The following is a 21,225-nucleotide window of genomic DNA, read 5'->3' on the forward strand; positions in this document are numbered from 1 at the left end:
GAGCTTTGGGGTGACTCTCGGGCAGGTTGCAGGCTATGACCGCCGTGTTCCCCTCGTCCACCTCGATCACGTGCTGCGTGTCTGATTTGAAGTCTTGCAGATCTGTAGGGAGCAGAAAATGAACATGTTTAATATGCAAAACTAGTAGGTGATCGGGACAATCAAAAAAAAAAAAAAAGATAAGCGCCCCAAAAGCATGGTGGTAAATTATTATATTTTTTAGTGGAATAATTAATAAAAGATAAAATCCCAAAGTGTGGTGGCCAATCAGAAGATTCTAACTGGAATAATAAAAATAAAATTAAAAACAGCCCTAGGTGTGGTGGCCAATCAGAAGATTCTAACTGGAATACTAAAAAAAACAGTCCTGGGTGTGGTGGCCAATCAGAAAATTCTAACTTGAATAAAAAAAAAACAGCCCTAGGTGTGGTGGCCAATCAGAAAATTCTAACTGGAATAAAAAAAAAAAAAAAACAGTCCTAGGTGTGGTGGCCAATCAGAAAATTCTAACTTTAATCATAAAAAAACAGCCCAAGGTGTGGTGGCCAATCAGAAAATTCTAACTGGAATAAAGAAAAAACAGCCCTAGGTGAGGTGGCCAATCGGAAAATTCTAACTGAAATAATAAAAAACAGCCCTAGGTGTGGTGGCCAATCAGAAAATTCTAACTGAAATAATAAAAAACAGCCCTAGGTGTGGTGGCCAATCAGAAAATTCTAACTGGAATAATAAAAAAAAAAGTCCTAGGTGTGGTGACCAATCAGAAAATTCAAAATGGAATAATAAAAAAACAGCCCTAGGTGTGGTGGCCAATCAGAAAAATTCTAACTGGAATAAAAAAAAGCAGTCCTAGGTGTGGTGGCCAATCAGAAAACTCTAACTGCAATAATAAAAAATACAGTCCTAGGTGTGGTGGCCAATCAGAAAATTCTAACTGGAATAAAAAAAAGCAGCCCTAGGTGTGGGGGCCAATCAGAAAATTCTAACTGGAATAATTAAAAAAAAAAAAAAAACAGTCCTAGGTGTGGGGGCCAATCAGAAAACTCTAACTGGAATAATTAAAAAAAAATCCTAGGTGTGGTGGCCAATCAGAATATTTTTAATGGCAATAATCAAAAAAGATGATTGGTATTGGTATAGATTGGTAGCCGATCAGAATATTTCTTGTTGAAAAAGTAAAAAAAAAAAAGTAAGAGACCAAAGCATAATAGCCAATCAGAATAGTTTTAAGTGGAATATTTAAAAAAAAGATAATAGCCCTAGGTGTGGTGACCAATCAGAATATTTTTAATTGGAACGAATCAAAGAAAAGATCAAATCCTCTAGCATTGTGGCCAATCAGTATATTTTTAAATTGAAAAAGTAAAAAAAAAAAAAAAAAAATGTAATTAAACAATAAGGAAAGCCAAAGCATAGTAGCCAATCAGAATATTTTCAAATGGCACAATAACTAAATACAGACCCAAATCATGGTGGCCAATCAGAATATTTTGAGTTTGAACAATCAAAAAAAGATAAGAGCCCCCAAGCATGGCGGCCAATCAGAATATCTCCAATTGGATCAATCTAAAAAGAAGAGAGCCCAAAGCATGTTGGCCAATCAGAATACCTTTAACTGGAACAATCAAAAACAGATGAGTCCCAAGTTTTAGTGGTCAATCGAAATATTTTCCTTAGAATAATCAAAAAATAGCACGTTGGCCAACCAGAATATTTTACTCGAAATAATCAAAAAAGATAAGAGCCCCAAGCTTGGTGGTAAATCAACGTTTTTTTTTACTTCGAAAAATCAAAAAAGGATAAGAGCCCCAAGCGTGCCGAGCAACCGGAATTTTTTTTATTTTTTTTTATATCACAAACAAACTTTTTATTTTATTTTCAACAGAGACTTGTATTTTTTGGACAGCTTTCTTCAGACGGTCTGTAAATTTTTTGTACATTCGCCAACCCTGTGTTCTTGTGTCTCCTCGCCATTTCTGAGTTGACCAAAAAGCCTCCCGGAAAGTAGGAGGCCAGCACTTTAAAGCAACCTAAAAACTGGAGAAGTTTTTTTTTTTTTTTTTGGAAGTTATGGCCAAGAAGCGGTTAACTCTCTCCAATAGGGGCAAGGAAGGCCCCCCCCCCCCCCCCTTTATACGCTAGAATGGAAAAATCAAGTTAGGATAGATCTGGTTTTGTGATTTGACACCTGGCCCTGCCTCCATGCTGGTACGTTTGAGAAATCCATTAGGAGCTTGTTTTTCCTGCAAGCTCGCCCAGCTCACATTCCAAGGCAGCCCCCATCAATCAAAGGTCTGTGCTTGCCCCACAGCCCCTCTGGAGGCCTCAATCCATCTCACACTCCGTTTTTTTTCTGTCATTACTGGCTGCAGACCCGAAATCACAGTCTCCCCCTTTTCCCGTCACAGCCCTCCTCCTCCTCCTCCCCGTCAACTGGCGGCCCATTCCTCCTCTTCTGGATTGAGAACTTTCAGAGAGGCCCTGGGCCAAGGCCGGAGAAGGAGAGAGAGAGAGAGATCTGCTTCAGAGCAGTTCCTGGCAAGCTGTCCGGGCGGCGTTCCCTGGTGGAATCGCAGCTCCAGACGCACAGTACGCCATGACCTGAGCGATGTAATACCGCTTTCTGCTTCTAATTAAATCTGCCCCCAAAAAAAAATAAAAAATCAAAAGCTCTTTTGGAGAAGCGAAGATTAAATGAATGCCCTCCCTGTCATAAGTCATTCGGTGTTATTTATTTAATTTAACGTAAGCTGCAGCCAATTTATGGCAGACTCCTGGCACAGAAGACCGCCAATTGGGACAAATCATTTGGTGGAAACAAAATTAGACTTATTAAGTCATTATTATTCTTTCTTTTTGGGGGGGAGGGGGGGGGTGGGGCGGTGTTCATGGAACAAATGACAGAGCCGTGTACAATTTGTAAGAGTTAGAGTTAATTACAAAGACCTTGGCGATTGGCGTAATTTTCCGTGAATTCGGTCTTAGGGCAAAACGTAGGCTTCCGAAGGTGACTGCAGTCTTAAATAGGCATTTGGCCAACCTGACCGAACGTTCTACTTGAGCAAAGCAAAGAGGTTGAAAAAGGTGATTGGTCATGCATTGACATGGCCGAAACCTCTTAGCTCGTGGAGGAACCAAAGTCTATCCTCTCAACTGGTCCTCTAAACATTGTTTTCTTCTTTTTTATTTGCAGGGGGGGTGTTCGTGGTAAAAAATTACGGAGTCATGTAGGTGCCACCACCTACATGGCTCTGTCATTTGTTCCACGAACAACCCACCTCCCCCCCCCCAAAAAAAGAAAATAATGATTAGAGGAACAGTTGAGAGGATAGACTTTGGCCAATTTGACCAAATACTCAGAAGGAGTGGAAAAAGGGTGATTGGCTGAAACCTCTCATCTAATGGAGGAACCAAAGTCTATACTCCCGACTGTTCACTGAATTATTATTATTGTTATTTTCTTTTTTTGGGGTGGTGTTCATGAAACAAATGACAGAGTCGTGCAAAATTTGTAAGAGTTGCAGATATCTACAAGACATTGGCAATTGTCATAATTTCCGTAAAGTGGGTCATGGCCCAAATCGTAGGCCTCCAAGGGCATTGCAGTCACCTGGTGCTACCACAGTTGAGTGTTTGACCAATTTGAGCAAATACTCCAAGGGAGATGGTCGAAAAAGGTGATTGGCCATTCATAGACATGGCCGAAACCTCTTAGCTCGTGGAGGAACCAAAGTCTATCCTCTCAACTGGTCCTCTAATCATTGTTTTCTTCTTTTTTATTTGCTGGGGGGGGGGGGGGTGTTCGTGGAAAAAAATTACGGAGTCATGTAGGTGCCACCACCTACATGGCTCTGTCATTTGTTCCACGAACAACCCACCCCCCCCCCCAAAAAAGAGAAAATAATGATTAGAGGAACAGTTGAGAGGATAGACTTTGGCCAATTTGACCAAATACTCAGAAGGAGATAGTGGAAAAAAGGTGATTGGCTGAAACCTCTCATCTAATGGAGGAACCAAAGTCTATACTCACTACTGTTCACTGAATTATTATTATTGTTATTTTCTTTTTTGGGGGTGGTGTTCATGAAACAAATTACAGAGTCGTGTAAAATTTGTAGGAGTTACAGGTATCTACAAGACATTGGAAATGGTCATAATTTCCGTATAGTGGGTCACTACCCAAATCGTAGGCTTCCAAGGGCATTGCAGTCACCTGGTGCTACCACAGTTGAGTGTTTGACCAATTTGACCAAATACTCCAAGGGAGATGGTTCGAAAAAGGTGATTGGCCATTCATAGACATGGCCTAAACCTCTTATCTCATGGAGGAACAAAAATCTATCCTCCCAACCGATCACCTAGGCTTCCATGGGCATTGCAGCTACGTGGTGCCACCACAGAGAGGCATTTGACCCGTATGACCAAACACTCCATGTGGGCAGAGGGAGGAGGTTGGAACAGGTGATTGCTTGTGCATAGACATGGCTGAAACTTCTCATACCGTTCGCCTAGTCATTATTCTTTTTTTTTGTGGATGGTGTTCATGGAAAAGATGACAGAGCCATGTACAATTTGAAAGAGTTAGAGGTAATTCCAAAACATTGGTGATTGCAATTTTTTCCATGACGTCTATCATGAGGCAAATCGTAGGCTTGGGCATTGCAGCCACATAATGCCACCACAGTGGGGCGTTCAACCAATTTGACCGAATACTCAGAGGGAGAAGGTGGAAAAAGTTGATTGGCCATGCATGGCCGAAATCTCTCATCTCATGGTGGAACCAAAGTCTATCTTCTCAACTGTTCCCCTAGTCATTATTCTTCTCCTCCCCCTTTTTTTCAAGGGGGGGGGGGGGGGGGCTGTGTCCATGGAACAAATGAGAGCTGGCTGTATACAATTTGTAACCCTTAGCCCTTGTACACACGGTCGGACATTCCGACAACCAAATCCGTCGGATTTAATCCGTAGGATTTTGTCCGACGGATTTTGTCCGAAAGTGTTGCATACACACGGTCGGACAAAGTTGTCGGAAAATCCGATCGTTCAGAACGTGATGACGTTATTTCGTTACGACGGGACTACGTTCAGGCTAGTAGCCAATAGCTTTGGTGTAGGAATTTAATCTGAGCATGCGTGGCACATTGTCCGATCGGAATTCTCTACACATGATCGGACAAGGTCCGATCGGATCATGTTGTCGGAAAGTTTGATAGCCAAGCTGGAAAACTTGGTCCGTCAGATATTCCGACGGAAACAGTCCGATGGAGCCCACACATGGTCGGATTATCAGACAACACGGTCCGATCGGACATTTTCCGTCGGAATGTCCGACCGTGTGTACAAGGGCTTAGAGGTATTTACTAGAGTAAATGCCTCTTACAAGAGCCATCATTTCCATAAAGTCGGTCACAGAGCAAATCTAAGGTTTTTAATGGCATTGCAGCCACATAGTGCCACCACAGATGGGCACTTGACCATTCTGACCAAACATTTCATTTGAGCTAAACGAGGAGGTGAAAAAAGGTGATTTCCTGTGCATTGACATGGCCGAATTGTCTTATCTCTTGGTGGAACCAAAGTCTACCTTCTCAATTGTTCCCGTAGTAATTTTTATTATTTTCTTTTTTCCAGGGATGGTGTTCGTGTAACAAACGACAGAGCTGTGTACAATTTGTAGGAGTTAGAGGTAATTACAAGACATTGGTGAATGCAATCTTGGTCAAATTGTTCATGGGGCCAATCATAGGCTTCCAAGGATATTACAGCCATGTGGTGCCACCACAGAAGGGCATTTGACCAATTTGACCAAGCACTCCAAGAAAAAGGTGGGAAACAGTGATTTGGCCATGCATAGATATAGTCAAAACCACTTATCTCATGAAGGAACCAAAGTCTTTTCTCTCAACTATTCCTCTAGAACCCTAGTGCCCAACCTATGGCCCTTTGGTTATTATTGTGTGGCCCTTGAGCCCCAGGAGACAGTAAAGTAAGTGATAGGTAAAGGGTATTTTAATGTAAACTCCAAGGTGACCAAATCTCAGGTTCCTGGTGACAACTGACAGAGGTGGGACTTTCTTTCACTCAGGGGAAATTTGTTGTCACCTCCTGATGTTTCACCAGGACAGGAAGTGGGTGGAACATCTACTAAGCAGGGGCCACAGACAGCAATAAACAGCTGAATGAGGGTCTACTGCTTTCCCACTTTATTCGAAGCTAAAAAAAAAAAATGACAAAGGTTCCACTTTCAGCTCTACATGGCGGCGTTATGCTACAAGTCCCAACGTTCTTCTCCAGCTGTTGACTGGATGGTGACGCGGCATATCGGAAAGGCGTCTATCTAAAGCGCCCCGTCTGTCACCATGGTAGGAACTGAGCGGAGAGCAAGGAAGTTTTTGCTACTTAAGCCGATTCTGTGTGGTTATTATACAAAGTTCAGCTGCCGACTGTCTACTCTCTGTGCTGTGATGTGGTGTTATTTCTGGATGGCGGCAAGCCGCGGTCACCCAAACCCAACGCTTTACAACAACGCGGAGAAGGGGAAAAAAAAATGGGCTGAGACGAAAAAGCTTTACCAGGATAGCAAAACTTTATCGACAGCAACAAGAAACAGAAAGGGGAAGAGAGACACAGCATTATTATTATTATTTAATAATTTATATAGCTCTGACATACAGTGAGCGAAAAAAGTATTTGACCCCCTGCTGATTTTGTACGTTTGCCCCACTGACAGATCAGTCTATAATTTTAATGGTCGGTTTATTTTAACAGTGAGAGACAGAATAACAACAAAAATATCCAGAAAAAAGCTTTTAAAAAAAGCTATAAATTGATTTGCATTTTAATGAGTGAAATAAGTATTTGATCCCCAATCAATCAGCAAGATTTCTATACAGGTAACGAGCAGAGATTAGGAGCACTCTCTTAAAGGGAGTGCTCCTAATGTCAGCTTGTTACCTGTATAAAAGTCACCTGTCCACAGAAGCGATCAATCAGATTCCAATCTCTCCACCATGGCCAAGACCAAAAAGCTGTCCAAGGATGTCGGGGACAAGATTGTAGACCTACACAAGGCTGGAATGGGCTACAAGACCATCGCCAAGCAGCTTGGTGAGAAAGTGACAACAGTTGGTGCGATTATTCGCAAATGGAAGAAACACAAAATAACTGTCATTCTTCCTCAGTCTGGAGCTCTATCTCACCTCGTGGAGTTTCAATAATCATGAGAACGGTGAGGAATCAGCCAAGAACTACATGGGAGAATCTTGTCAATGATCTCAAGGCAGAAGGGAGCATAGTCACCAAGAAAACAATTGGTAACACACTACGCCGTGAAGGAATTAAATCCTGCAGTGCCTGCAAGGTCCCTCTACTCAAGAAAGCCCATGTACAGCCCGTCTGAAGTTTGCTAATGAACATCTGAATGATTCAAAGGAGAACTGGGGGAAAGTGTTGTGGTCAGATGAGACCAAAATGGAGCTCTTTGGCATCAACTCAACTCACCGTGTTTGGAGGAGGAGGAATGCTGCCTATGACCCCAAGAACACCACCCCCACCATCAAACATGGAGGTGGAAACAATATGCTTTGGGGGGGGGGGGGGGGGGTTTATGATAAGGGGACAGGACAACTTCACCACATCAAAGGGACGATGGACGGGGCCGTGTACCATCAAATCTTGGGTGAGAACCTCCTTCCCTCAGCCACGGAATTGAAAATGGGTCGTGGATGGGCATTCCAGCATGACAATGACACAAAACATACGGCCAAGGCAACAAAGGAGTGTCTCAAGAAGAAACACATTAAGGTTCTGGAGTGGCCTAGCCAGTCTCCAGACCTTAATCTCATAGAAAATGTGTGGAGGGAGCTGAAGATTGGAGTTACCAAATGTCAGTCTCAAAACCTTAATGACTTGGAGAGGATCTGCAAAGAGGAGTGGGACAAAATCCCTCCTGAGATGTGTGCAAACCTGGTGCCCAACTACAAGAAACGCCTGACCTCTGTGATTGCCAACAAGGGTTTCTCCACCAAGTACCAAGTCATGTTTTGCGAAGGGATCAAATACTTATTTCACGCATTAAAGTGCAAAACAATTCATAACTTTTTTGAAATGCGTTTTTCTGGATATTTTTGCTGTTCTTCTGTCTCTCCCAGTTAAAATAAACCGACCATTAAAATGATAGACTGATCGTTTCTTTGTCAGTGGGCAAAGGTACAAAATCAGCAGGGGGTCAAATACTTTTTCCCCCTCGATGTACTGTAGTGCTGTACAGAGAACAGTCCCATCAGTCTCTGCACTAGACGAATTTACATGTTACCCCCATGTTTTATTGCCCATTACCACAGTGGGAAGAGTGTTAGCTCTTCGGGACAGAAGATCTCTTGGGCTCATATCCCTGATAATAGACCAGTAAATCCTTAATTTTTAACAGAACATTGGCATTATAATACATTGTTACACATACAGTATGTTACTCTGGCTAGAGGCGGATTTCCAATTTTTTTTTTTTTTTTTTAATATATCATCTGACTTTCCTAAATAAAAAGAAAAACGAAATCCGTTTTCTATTGGGGAAATGAAAAGTGCAGCTTTAATCATGGCGCAGGAATGTGAGATCTTTCACCCGCTGACTCTTCAATCAAGCGGAGGAAAGTGAAAAAAAATAAAAAATCCTCTTCCAAGTTCTCGTTTTTCTCTCCCAAACTTTTCTTTTTTTTTTCTTAACAAGAGTGTCTGAAGGGAAAAACTAACCCAGATGAAACTCCAAACAGATGAAAAGAAATTTCCAGAGAGAAAAAAAAAAAAAAGGAGAGGAAGGTTTAAACCAGGCTAGCTGGACCTCTTGTGCGTCTCCGGGGCCGCATTTTGAGAATGACAAAAGTCAATGGCGTCCTTCAGGAAGGGAGTTAAGCTCCTCTTTGTGCCACTAAAATTCGATTTTCTAGAGCTGACAGAATGTTGTCAGATTTTTAATTGTATTTTAAAGTGGTGGTCCACCCAGAACTGATATTTCGTAGTTTAGCGTGGGCTAGAAAGTTAATCCCCCTTGACTGTCTCTCGGGGACTCTATTGGATTTGTTATATCTCTGCATACCTGCTGCGCTCATTATGAAGAGTTCCCCCTATCCTTGTGCTGAGTTCTTGGCTCTGTACACCTGCTGTGCCCATTATGAGGGGTTCCCACCATCCCTGTGCTGAATTCTTGGGTCTGTACACCTGCTGTGCCCATAAAGAGGGGGTCCCACTATTCCTGTACTGAGTTCCCAGGTCTGCACACCTGCTCTGCCCATTATGAGGGTTTCTCACCATCCCTGTGCTGAGTTCAGGGGTCTGTACACCTGCTGTGCCCATAAAGAGGGGTTCCCACTATTCCTGTCCTGAGTTCCCAGGTCTGTACAACTGCTGTGCCCATTAGGAGGGGTTCCCACCATCACTGTGCTGAGTTCTTGGTTCTGTCCACCTGCTGTGCCCATTATGAAGGGTTCCCACCATTCCTTGTCTGAGTTCTTGGTTCTGTACACCTGATGTGCCCGTTATGAGGGGTTCCCACCATCTCTGTGCTGAGTTCCCGGGTCTGTCCACCTGCTGTGCCCATTATGAGAGGTTCCAACCATCCCTGTGCTGAGTTCTTGGATCTGTACACCTGCTGTGCCCATAAAGAGGGGTTCCCACTATTCCTGTCCTGAGTTCCCGGGTCTGTACAACTGCTGTGCCCATTATGAGGAGTTCCCACCATCCCTGTGCTGAGTTCTTGGTTCTGGTTCTGTACACCTGCTGTGCCCATTATGAAGGGTTCCCAGCATTCCTGTGCTGAGTTCTTGGTTCTGGTTCTGTACACCTGCTGTGCCCATTATGAAGAGTTCTCACCATCCCTGTGCTACGCTCCCAGGTCAGTCCACCTGCTGTGCCCATTATGAGGGGTTCCCACCATCCCTGTGCTGAGCTCCCAGGTCTGTCCACCTGCTGTGCCCATTATGAGGGGTTCCCACCATTCCTTGTCTGAGTTCTTGGTTCTGCACACCTGCTGTGTCCGTTATGAGGGGCTCCCACTAGCTTTGTGCTGAGTTCCCGGGTCTGCACACCTGGTGTGCCCATTATGAGCGTTTCCCACCATCCCTGTACTGAGTTCCAGGCTCTGTACACTTGCTGTACCCATTATGAAGTGCTCCCATCACTCCACTGTTGACCCCAGGTCTGCACATTTGCTGAGTATATTAGTGGCTCCCGCCATCCCTGTGCTCAGTTTCCAAGTCTGCACACCTACTTTGTCTTTTATTGGGGGTTTTCCCTTGATTCTTAAGTCAGTACACCTTCTGGGCCCATTATTAGGGATTCCCATCATTCCTGTTTGCATTGAGGTAGCCTATTCATTTGAAAGAATGGTGTCGGAGCCCTGGAACAAAGTAAAATAAAAACAAGGCTCTACCTCTTTTTCTTATTCTCAAAAGTAGCTGTGTTGTGGGGGTGTGTTGGGGGCCAATAAAAATGAATTACACCACAACACATGAACGTGCGCATGTTGCCGCATTGCATAGGTATGAAGCTGTCCCAATTTAGAGCCCATTAAATCCTTAAAAGAAAAACCCAAACCACCTTGATTTTGCCTTCTCTATTGACTCCAATGCATTTCCCAATGGTATAAATTTCGTCCAATTTTCAACAGATTTCCAGGAAATGAAACCCTGATGAAGGGAGATTTCAGACCGTGAAACGCGTTGGATTCCCTGCTGACCTCACATGCACATGATATCACATGCATCACATGATATCACATGCACTAAAGACTTGCTGGGCTGTGATCAGTCGCACTCTCCTCCTGTTTTTACATTATAATTGGAAAAGCAGCCGGTCTCCTGGTTCTCGTGGACGAGACTCGTGGACTTTTGGAATTCTACACGAGACCCCCCCCCCCCCCCCCCCAACACACTTTTTTTTACTCAAGAACAAAATATTAATTTGCAAATCTTTCCAGGCCAAAACGTGTGTTTCCCGTTAACTGTAATTTATCAGATTTTTCTCCTGGAGTAAACTGCCGGAGAAGAGCAGCCGTTGGCCGTAGTGGGTTCCAGATGTTCTCTAATTGGAGTCTAGCCTGTACGGGGAAGGGGCCCTCAATCTCCGATTCAGCGAGGGCGTCCTAATCAATGTACACAACTCCCCGCGGGTAATCTAATCTCCGCACATTTGATACACGAATTGTGTTTTCAGGCTGCGTACAGTTCACCTCCAGGTGGTCCGGGAATTGGGATAAACTATTTTACTGATGAGTGAACCTCCGTAACGAGCCGCCCAAGCCATGGGAAAAGCTCGGCTTTTGGTCTTACGACCCCATTGCACGCTATGCGTTGCATCAAAGCACCTTATTCATTTTGACTAGGTTTTATCTTTACGCTATGGCTTCCCTGAGTTCTACCTCGCTGTAGGCAGACAGGTGCCCTCATGAAAACACTGGAAATGTTGAACTTTAAGAGTTGACAACCTTACTTAATATCCACCTTGATTAGTTAGTCTCCAAACTGTGGTCCAGGGGCAGGATGCGGCCCTTTGCTTGCTTTAATTGTCCCTTGGGGTACTATTTCTCCCACTGATATGAGGCACTATTCTTCCAACTGACACCAATAGCTCAATTCCTCCCATTGATACCAATGATGGGGCACTATTCCTTTTAATGATATTAATGATGGGGCACTATTTCTCCCACTGATACCAATGATGGGGCACTATTCCTCCCACTGACACTAATGATGGGGTACTATTCCTCCCACTGATACCAATGATGGGGCACTATTCCTCCCACTGATATGAGGCACTATTCTTCCAACTGACACCAATAGCTCAATTCCTCCCATTGATACCAATGATGGGGCACTATTCCTTTTAATGATATCAATGATGGGGCACTATTTCTCCCACTGATACCAATGATGGGGCACTATTCCTCCTGCTGACACTAATGATGGGGTACTATTCCTCCCACTAATACCAATGATGGGGCACTATTACTCCCATTGATACCAATAATGGGGCACTATTCCTCCCATTGATACCAATGATGGGGCACTATTTCTCCCGCTGATACCAATGATGGGGCATTATTCCTCAAAGGCTAATACAGGTGTCCAGGATGTACCTTTTTGCTAGTTGGCTTTAGCTTAACCGCTGTTTAGTTGACTACACTCCAGTTGTGGAACTACCAGAGTCCCAAAGGTCGCACTTACGGTCGGGTCCCTGGCATTCCTCTACCGCGGGGGGGGGGGGGCAAGAAGGCAGGAGGAAGAACACGAGAAAGAGTCTCGCTGCAGGACCGTAATAAAGGAGCTTGGGATGCGAGTAAAGGGCCCAAGGCTCAAAGAGAATGGCCCCTGGCTCAGAGGGAAGAGCCTGGGGACCAATGGAAAGGGTCCTAGGACTGATGGAAAAGACCAGTGGCAAGGGACCTAGGACCAGTGGCAAGGGCCTAAAGACCAGTGGCAAGGGACCTAGGATCAGTGGCAAGGGCCTGACGACCAGTGGCAAGGGCCCAAGGACCAGTGGCAAGGGCCTGAGGATCAGTTGCCAGGACCAGTGGCAAGAGCCTGAGGATCAGTTGCCAGGACCAGTGGCAAGGGCCCTAGGACCAGGGATAAGGGCCCCAAGATCAGTGGCAAGGGCCAGGACCAGTGGCAAGGGCCCCAGGACCAGTGACAAAGGGCAGGACCAGTGACAAGGGCCCCAGGACCAGTGATAAGGGCCCCAGGACCAGTGGCAAGGGCCAGGACCAGTGGCAAGGGCCAGGACCAGTGACAAGGGCCAGGACTATGTCAGGGGGGTCTTTCTGGTTTCCTACAATGGGGTCCTGAAGAGTCTAGTTAGGCCTCTGCTGCAATGCCGGATATAGCTAGTCACAAGATGGCCCATTAATGTACAGTCAACAAAATATGGAACAGCAAATGTTGAAAAAAATGCAAGCCACCTAAAAAAAATTAAAAAATGGTATCAATAATTCAAAACATGTACCCCCCGAAAACACGCTTTTACAAAAAAAAAACAACCCAGAACAGTGAAACTCCTACACAAGCCAAGGCGCAGTTCTGCGGCGAATGGCGCGGCCACGTCAGGAAATGACTTTAATGGGAGGATAATTAAAAACGAGGCTGCTGAGCTCATTACAGAGAGGCGGCTAATTGTAGAAAAATGTTTGCATTTTACTGGTAATAAAAGATCGCTGTTCATAATGATGATCCATTTCTGCGGCAGACCTCCTGATTACGGCAATTATCCCCCCATCCCCCCCCCCCACGCTCCCTCCCAGCGGCCTCTGCCGGATAAAATTTGTGACCGCCGGGAGGCCCAGAACAAACCCCACTTTTCAATAATCAGAGGTTCTGGACAGAGAGGAGCGAGGAAAAGGGAAGGGAGCGTGGGGGGGGGGATGGGCTACTGACAGCGAGAACAGCCTGCGTTACATACAACAGCCCCTATAAATCGCTGGCAAGTGTGTTTAATGTTATAGGAATTTCTACACCTGCGCCAAAAATCCGAGCCGGGGCGAGGGAATCAGATCTCATTTGGAAATTTTAATTAATCCTTTAAGGCAGGGCGGACCCGATACACACAGCCAGAGCGCAGTTAACTCTTCGTGGCGCCCGAGATGGAGGAGAAACCGTCTACAAGTCAAATGTTCTCTTTTTTTTTTTAGCCCTCGCTCATGCTATGGTAGTGCGGAATTGCGCAAACACGTGCATATATGAGAGTTACTACTTTTAAAATAAATGGGCTGCCCTACGGGCAAAGCGCAACAGCGTGAGAAAAATGCGCAACGCCGGATTGGAATCTCAATGGGGGGTGTGACCTACACTTGATAGGGGTCAATGAGCTTCAAACTGTGTTTTTTTTTCTCTTGCATGCAAATACGCACTTCGCGCTCTGTGCGTTTGTAAAAAAAATGACACCATAAACATGGCAAATCGTTTGCGCACGTTCATGCGCTACATGACTGAGAATGTAAGCTTAGAAATCTGGGCTGGTGACGTTTTTTTTTTAGGCGTTAGTCCCCGTTCACAACTGAGCGACAACGCTGCTGCGTCAATTTTTTTTTCTTTTTGTACAATTTTGTGGCGCTTTTGGAGCGGCACAATTTATTCGAATGAATGAGCCTCCTTCTGCAACCAAAAAAAACCACACCAAATAAAAGTTAATGTACCAAATTTGGGCACTAAAGCCAGGCGAGTTTTGGCATTGCGTGCTTTTGTCGCGATTTTTGTGCATTTTATCACACGACAATCGTGGCAAAATCGCACCGCGTTTGGGGTGCCATTAAATAAATGGCACCGCATCCACGTCTCCAGTTTTGCTGTGATTCTACAAAATTTGCGCAACTATGCTTTGCAATTGCAATACGCTCAGGTGTGAATGCCCCCCCCCCCCCCCCCGCCCGCTCACACTTGGGCATAGTTGAAACGTGGGTAAGAGACAAGCATTTCTGTTCGCGTTTCTTCAAACGCATGAAAAAAAAACGGCCCTAAAATGAGCAACGCACTTGCGGCGCCGTTATTTTTTTTTTTAATGGCATCCCAATTGCGGGTAGCAGCTGCATGAAAAACATGCAAAATAGCGCAAAGCAAAGGGCGCTTGGCTCACATCCAAAATTTGGTACATGAGTTTCTTGTAGCGCGTTTTTTTGGAGCAGAGGGAAGCCTGTTCCGATGAATGTGGCCGCTCCAAAAACGCACTAAAAAAAAAGTTGGGAAAAAACTGCAACATGGTAGCATCGCTCGATTGTGAATGGGGCCTTACAATGCATCAAAAGCCAAATGCGTCCAGCGCTTTACTGCGATTCTGGATACACAAGCAGAATTGCGTCTTGCTGCCTGTGATTCCTATACACCCAGGTGTGAACAGGGCCTTGGGCGTAGCAGAAACGCAGGTAAGAAATTAGCGTTTCTGCAAACGCATATAAAAATGACCTAACATGCGCAACACGTGTGAGGTGTCCAAAAGCTTCGTTCAGTTGGGGCCTTACAATGTATCAAAAGCCAATATTTTTGTTTTTTTGGGCAAACAAATGTGCCCGTCTTGCTTGCCACAGTTGAGGTCCCATTACCAACGAATGGCACCGCAAGCACATCATGCGTTTCATGAACATGTGGAAAGTTGTTTGATTTTGCGTGCATTTATGTGCTACACTAGTGTGACCCATAGGAACTAATGTTCAATGAACTGCAGTGCGTTTCTGCAGATCACATAGGTGTGAACGGAGCCTCAGGCTCCATTCACATCAAGGTGATTCGGATCAGAATCGCAGCGATTCTACCCACGATTCCAGAACCACGGCAAAACGTGGGGCGGTGCTGTTACTTGTTAATGGCACCCCAATCGCGGTGTGATTTTGTCGCAGTTGTCGCACGATACATTCCGCTGCAACCATGGCAAAAATCGCAACACGCGACACTGTTGCCCAAAAAGAAACTCCTGCTCCTGTTTGAGCGCCAACCTTCTCAAGTCACAATTTTAACAATTGTAATAAGTAATCATTGCAAACGCGCCCCGTGTTGTGCTACAATTCTGGAATCGCAGGCAGAATTGCAGAGAGTCCGTCCATTATCCGAATCGCCTACGTGTAAATGGAGCGTTAGTGCTATTGCAGCTTGCCTGTATAAAAAATGTATCAAATCGTTTCAAAACCTTTCGAAATGTATCAAAACTTTTCTAAAATGAATCAAAATGTATCAAAACTTTTTGAAATGTATCAAAATAGCTTCAAAACTTTTTAAAATGTATCAAAACTTTTCGAAATGAATCAAAATGTATTAAAACTTTTTGAAATGTATCAAAATAGTTTCAAAACTTTTTAAAATGTATCAAAACTTTTTGAAATGTATCAAAATGTTTCAAAACCTTTCAAAATGTTTCAAAACCTTTCAAAATGTTTCAAAACTTTTAGAAATGTATCAAAACTTTTAGAAATGTATCAAAATGTATAAAACTTTTAGAAATGTTTCAAAACTTTTTGAAATATATCAAAATATATCAAAACTTTTCAAAATGTATCAAAACTTTTTGAAATGTATCAAAATGTATCAAAACTTTTTGAAATGTATCAAAATAGTTTCAAAACTTTTTAAAATGTATCAAAACTTTTTGAAATGTATCAAAACTTTTTGAAATATATCAAAATATATCAAAACTTTTCAAAACATATCAAAACTTTTCAAAATGTTTCAAAATGTATGAAAACTTTTTTGAAAGATATCAAAATGTTTCAGAACTTTTCAAAATGTATCAAAACTTTTTGAAATGTATCAAAATAGTTTCAAAGCTTTTTTAAAATATATCAAAACTTTTTGTAATGTATCAAAACATTTCGAAATGTATCAAAATTTACAAAACTTTTTGAAATATATAAAAACTTTTCAAAATGTTTTAAAATGTATGAAAACTTTTTGAAAGATATCAAAATGTTTCAGAACTTTTCAAAATGTATCAAAACTTTTTGAAATGTAACAAAATTGTTTCAAAACTTTTTGAAATGTATCAAAATTGTTTCAAAACTTTTCAAAATGTATCAAAACTTTTCAAAATGTATCAAAATGGCTCCAAAATTAAAAAAAATAAAAAAACACTTTGATATTAAATACACTTTAAGGAATGCTAACGTGGCCTCTCAGTCAATGTTGTATGCCATTTTAGCATGCCTTGAATGCTATTTATTGATACTCCTGCTTGATGAATCGGGACCTGTGTCTGAGATCTTTCCATTGTATGAAGACAATTAAAGAGTTATTATTTGTAACTTCATCAGATTAGACAACGTGATTGGCTAACAAACAAATGCACAATTTAAAAAAAAAAAACTTTTTTTATCCACATTATACAGACTGAGCAAAAACTTTGGGCAGTCGTAGAAGTTGGAATAATCTCATTTTAATTGCCCTCACCTTGCCTCCGAGACACTTGTCTAAGAGTTGGCCAAGAGGACCTGTCTCCGCTCCTTGAGCTCCTCTGAACAATGGCTCCTCTGTGTTCCCTCCAATGCTCGTCGGCCGCCCGGCTTCTCTTGCAGAACTTATTGAAAACAGACGTCCGTTAGCGACAGAACAAGCGCCCCCCTCAGGGACCGGGGCCAGCACGGTCCCGGCATTAAAATATGGGCCACATTCCAGCCGTCAAAGACAACCTGCCCAGCGGGAGGAACGCCAACATAACCGAGAAATCTCCTATTTACATTGGACTCTACCTTAAGAAAATTCATCTCAATTAAGGGGCTCTGGGGATGGGCCCCTGAAAACCTGATAGGTGTGCAGGCTGAAGGGCCCCTCGCTGATGGGGGAAGAATGGCCCTTTGTGTTGTCCTCAGACTCAGGTTCTTGTGTGTCAGGCCTCACTGGCAGGCGCAGAGCAAAGAAAAACAGAGCGTGCAAGTCATTATCGGGGTGACCTGGGAGAGGAGGCAGACAATGCCAGAGAGGCTGCGGCGGTGGAGGGCGCTTTCGTGGGCCATATTTTCGCCATTATGATTGGGCGGCTGTTTCTTTAAGAGAACCACATGGGCATGAGGGTTGTCAAAGTAAGATTGTATTACAGGTCTACATGATGGGACACAGAGCAAAGACAGGTTCTCTTTATAATAGGTCAGAGCTATATAGAAATACTGTGGGGGACATTAGAGTGTAAGCTCTTCTGGTGCAGATACTGGGGTGGCTGGCTCAGTGTTGTCTGTACAGCACTGCAGTATATGTCAGAGCTATAGAAATGTATAATAATATTAGTGTGTGACTGTAGGGGGGGGGGGGCATTAGAGTGTAAGCTCCTCTGGTATAGAGACTGATGTGACTGGATCAGTGTTCTCAGTACAGCGCTCCGATATATGTCACAGCTACATACATGTATAATAATAATAATAGTGTGTGACTGTGAAGGGGCATTAGAGTGTAAGCTCCTTTGATACAGAAATGTATGTGACCGGCTCAGTGTTCTCTGTAAAGGCACTGCGGTATATGTCAGAGCTATATAAATGAATAATAATAATAGTGCGTGACTGTGGGGGTGGGGGGGGGAGACATTAGAGTGTAAGCTCCTCCAGTGCAGAGATTGATATGACTCGTTGAGTGTTATACAGCACTGCAGTATATATCAGAGCTATATAAATGTATAATAACAATAATTATAATAATAATAAAAAAGTAATAATAAAGTAATAATAATAATAATGATAATAATAATAATAATAATAAAAGTAATAATAATAATAGTGTGTGACTGCGGGGGGGGGGGGGGGGCATTAGAGTGTAAGCTCCTCTGGTGAAGATACTGATGTGATTGACCCAGTGTTCTCTGTACAGTGCTGCTGTATATGTCAGAGCTATAGAATTGTATGATAATAATAATAATAGTGTGTGTGACTGCGGGGGGAGGGGGGCATAAGAGTGTAAGCTCCTCTGGTGCAGAGGCTGATGTGACCGGCTCAGTGTTCTTTGTACAGCACTGTGGTATATGTCAGAGCCATAAAAATACATAACAGTGTGTGACTGTTAGTGGGGGGGGGGGGGGGGCATTAGAGTGTAAGCTCCTTTGGTGAAGAGACTGATGTGACTGGCTCAGTGTTTTCTGTACAGCACTGCAGTATATGTCAGAGCTATAGAAATGCAAAATAGTGTGCGATTGATGAGGACATTAGAGTGTAAGCTCCTCTGGTACATGTGGATAACTTAGTAAATAAATGTATCAATATATATATATACATATAAATATATATATATATATATATATATATATATATATATATTGATGTAAATATGATGGGGGGGTGCATGTCGGTCTTGGCGTAGGCTGGCAGTGAAGGAGTTAGCGGGAATTGGATGCCATGGCAGAGCAATCATATCTCTCATTACTCTTACCCTCCCCCCACTCTCCCCCTGCATGCTCATTTATCAATTCACAAGCACAACACTGGTCCCATTCTGTTCAGGAATGTGTTTTCAGAAACTCTATCCCTCTCTCCTGCCCTGGCCCAGTCCCAAAACTCTCAGGGATTAATGACAGTAGGGGGGCTACCTATCCCCTTCCGTCCCATGGGGGGGGGACTGTATGGTATGCTCACCTGTGTTAAGTATTGTTGTTGCACACAGAGGGCCGGCGAGGGTCCGGCAGCTGCACTCCAACCCATTAAACCACATTCCTGGGTCACCGCTGACGTCAACCCCCCCCCCCCCCCGCCCACCCCCATCCCCGGTGACCCCCTTGGCCTGATAATGGGTTTCATAAATCTCCGCAATGACTTTCTGATCTATTGTGGAGATTAAAACAGAATTATACTAAAAACATTTTGGGGCTCATTTACGCTGTTGCGTTACAATGTGCTAAAACGCATGGAGCCCTAGTTTCCATTACTACACAGATTAAAGGACCTGTGTGTGTGCGCGTTAATGCATTTTTTTTGTGTGCGATGTGTCGCATTAAGTCGGGGAACCTGTTCATTTTGAATGAACTGTGAAAAATACCTGGAACTGTAGCATTTCCAGCAACACGGTGTATACCACAACACATAAAATGTTGCATCGCGCTGTAGCACACATGCTTGCGGCAGCTAGCGTATGCGTTCGCTGGCGTGCCATTCTTAATGAACGGCCAAAACAACGCACAAAGTACATTTCATTAACACTGGTTGCAGTTTTACAACACATTGATACAACCCAGCCATAAAAGTCAACAGAAATTGCCTATCCACTAAAACTAAGTGGCCTTGCGAAGATTTACAACACACAATGACGTAGAAGTGATTTTTCAACTGGTTAGATTAATGGTTTAAAGAAGGCCATTGCTGGTGCCAGGAAAGGGGCACCCAACAAGGGGGGTGCTGGTGGAGCGTTGGGCCCAATGGTTGGCAAGATAAGGTTTGCAATCCAACATTTAATGGCAGCTATTTCAAAAACCTGGGGCCCCTGGTGTATAGTCTAGTAGAGTACAAAATAGATGAGAGCTCCATAGACCTAATATAAGTCCACTAAGACTTTATTGCACATGAGAAGAAGTCAAAAGATAAAGCCAACGTGTTCTGGGCTTCGATTCTGGAAGCATTGCTGATGCTCCCTGTGTGCTGCCCAGATACCAAGAAAAGGGCACCCAACAAAGGACATGTTGGTAGAGCATTGGACCCAATGGTGGGCAAGATAAGGATTGGAATCCAACATTTAATGGCAGCTGTCCCAGTCAACCGAGGACCCCAGAGTAGTCTAGTAGAGTATAAAATGGAAGGGAGGTCCATCATCCATGTATCTAATGTAAGTCCAGTAAGTCTCTACTGCACATGAGAAGACCCAATGGTTGGCAAGATAAAGTTTGGAATCCAATGTATAATGGCAGTTTTTTCAACCTGGGGCCCCTGGTATATAGTCTAGTAGTGTATAAGAGATGAGAGCTCCACAGACCTAATCAAAGTCCTGTAAGTCTTTATTCCACATGAGAAGAAGTCAAAAGATAAAGGTAACATCTTCTAGGGGGTCACAACTTCCCTTCATCAGGGCTTAGATTCTGGGAGCATACGCCCTGTGAGCTGCCAAGATATCAAGAAAAGGAAGCCCAACAAAGGGTGTGTTGGTAGAACATTGGACCTAATGGTTGGCAAGATAAGGTTTGGAATCCAATATTTAATGGCAGCTATCTCTCAACCTGGGGCCACTGGTGTATAGTTTAGTACAATATAAAAGGAATGAGAGATCCACAAACCTGTAAGTCTTTATTGCACATGAGAAGAAGTCTAAAGATAAAGCCAACGCGTTCTGGGGGTTGCAACTCTCCCTTCTGGAAGCATTTCTGATACTCCCTGTGAGCTGCCCATATGGCAAGTTTGTAATCCAACATTTAATGGCAGTTTTCCCTAAACCTGGGGCACCTGGTCTATAGTCTAATAGAGTATAAAATAGATGAGAGCTCCACAGACGTAATATAGGTCCACCAAGTCTTTATTGCACATGAGAAGAAGTCAAAAGATAAAGCCAATATGTTCTGGGCTTTGATTCTGGAAGCATTTCTGATGCTCCCTGTGTGCTGCCCAGATACCAAGTAAAGGGCACCCAACAAAGGACATGTTGGTAGAGCATTGGACCCAATAGTGGGCAAGATAAGGTTTAGAATCCAACATTTAATGGCAGATCTCTGTCAACCGGGGGCCCTCAGCATAGTCTAGGAGTGTATAAAAGGGATGGGAGCTCCATGTATCTAATGTAAGACCAGTAAGTCTTTACTGCACAT

The 21,225-nt window shown here is 43.6% G+C and overlaps 1 protein-coding gene across 2 annotated transcripts in view; it reads right to left on the bottom strand.

The window, feature by feature from the left end:
* BOC (BOC cell adhesion associated, oncogene regulated) overlaps window positions 1–21,225 on the bottom strand; it is a 106,754-nt gene that overhangs the window by 25,940 nt on the left and 59,589 nt on the right. For both annotated transcript variants that reach the window (XM_077479681.1, XM_077479682.1), the window contains exon 4: window positions 1–102. This exon is cut by the window's left edge and continues 45 nt beyond it. In XM_077479681.1, the coding sequence (XP_077335807.1) occupies window positions 1–102 (102 nt within the window). The remainder of the gene's footprint in view (window positions 103–21,225) is intronic.

Source organism: Lithobates pipiens, unplaced genomic scaffold, assembly GCF_037356315.1.
Source record: "Lithobates pipiens isolate NorthernLeopardFrog02 unplaced genomic scaffold, aLitPip1_a1.2 Scaffold_16, whole genome shotgun sequence".
NCBI classification, from domain to species: Eukaryota; Metazoa; Chordata; class Amphibia; order Anura; family Ranidae; genus Lithobates; species Lithobates pipiens.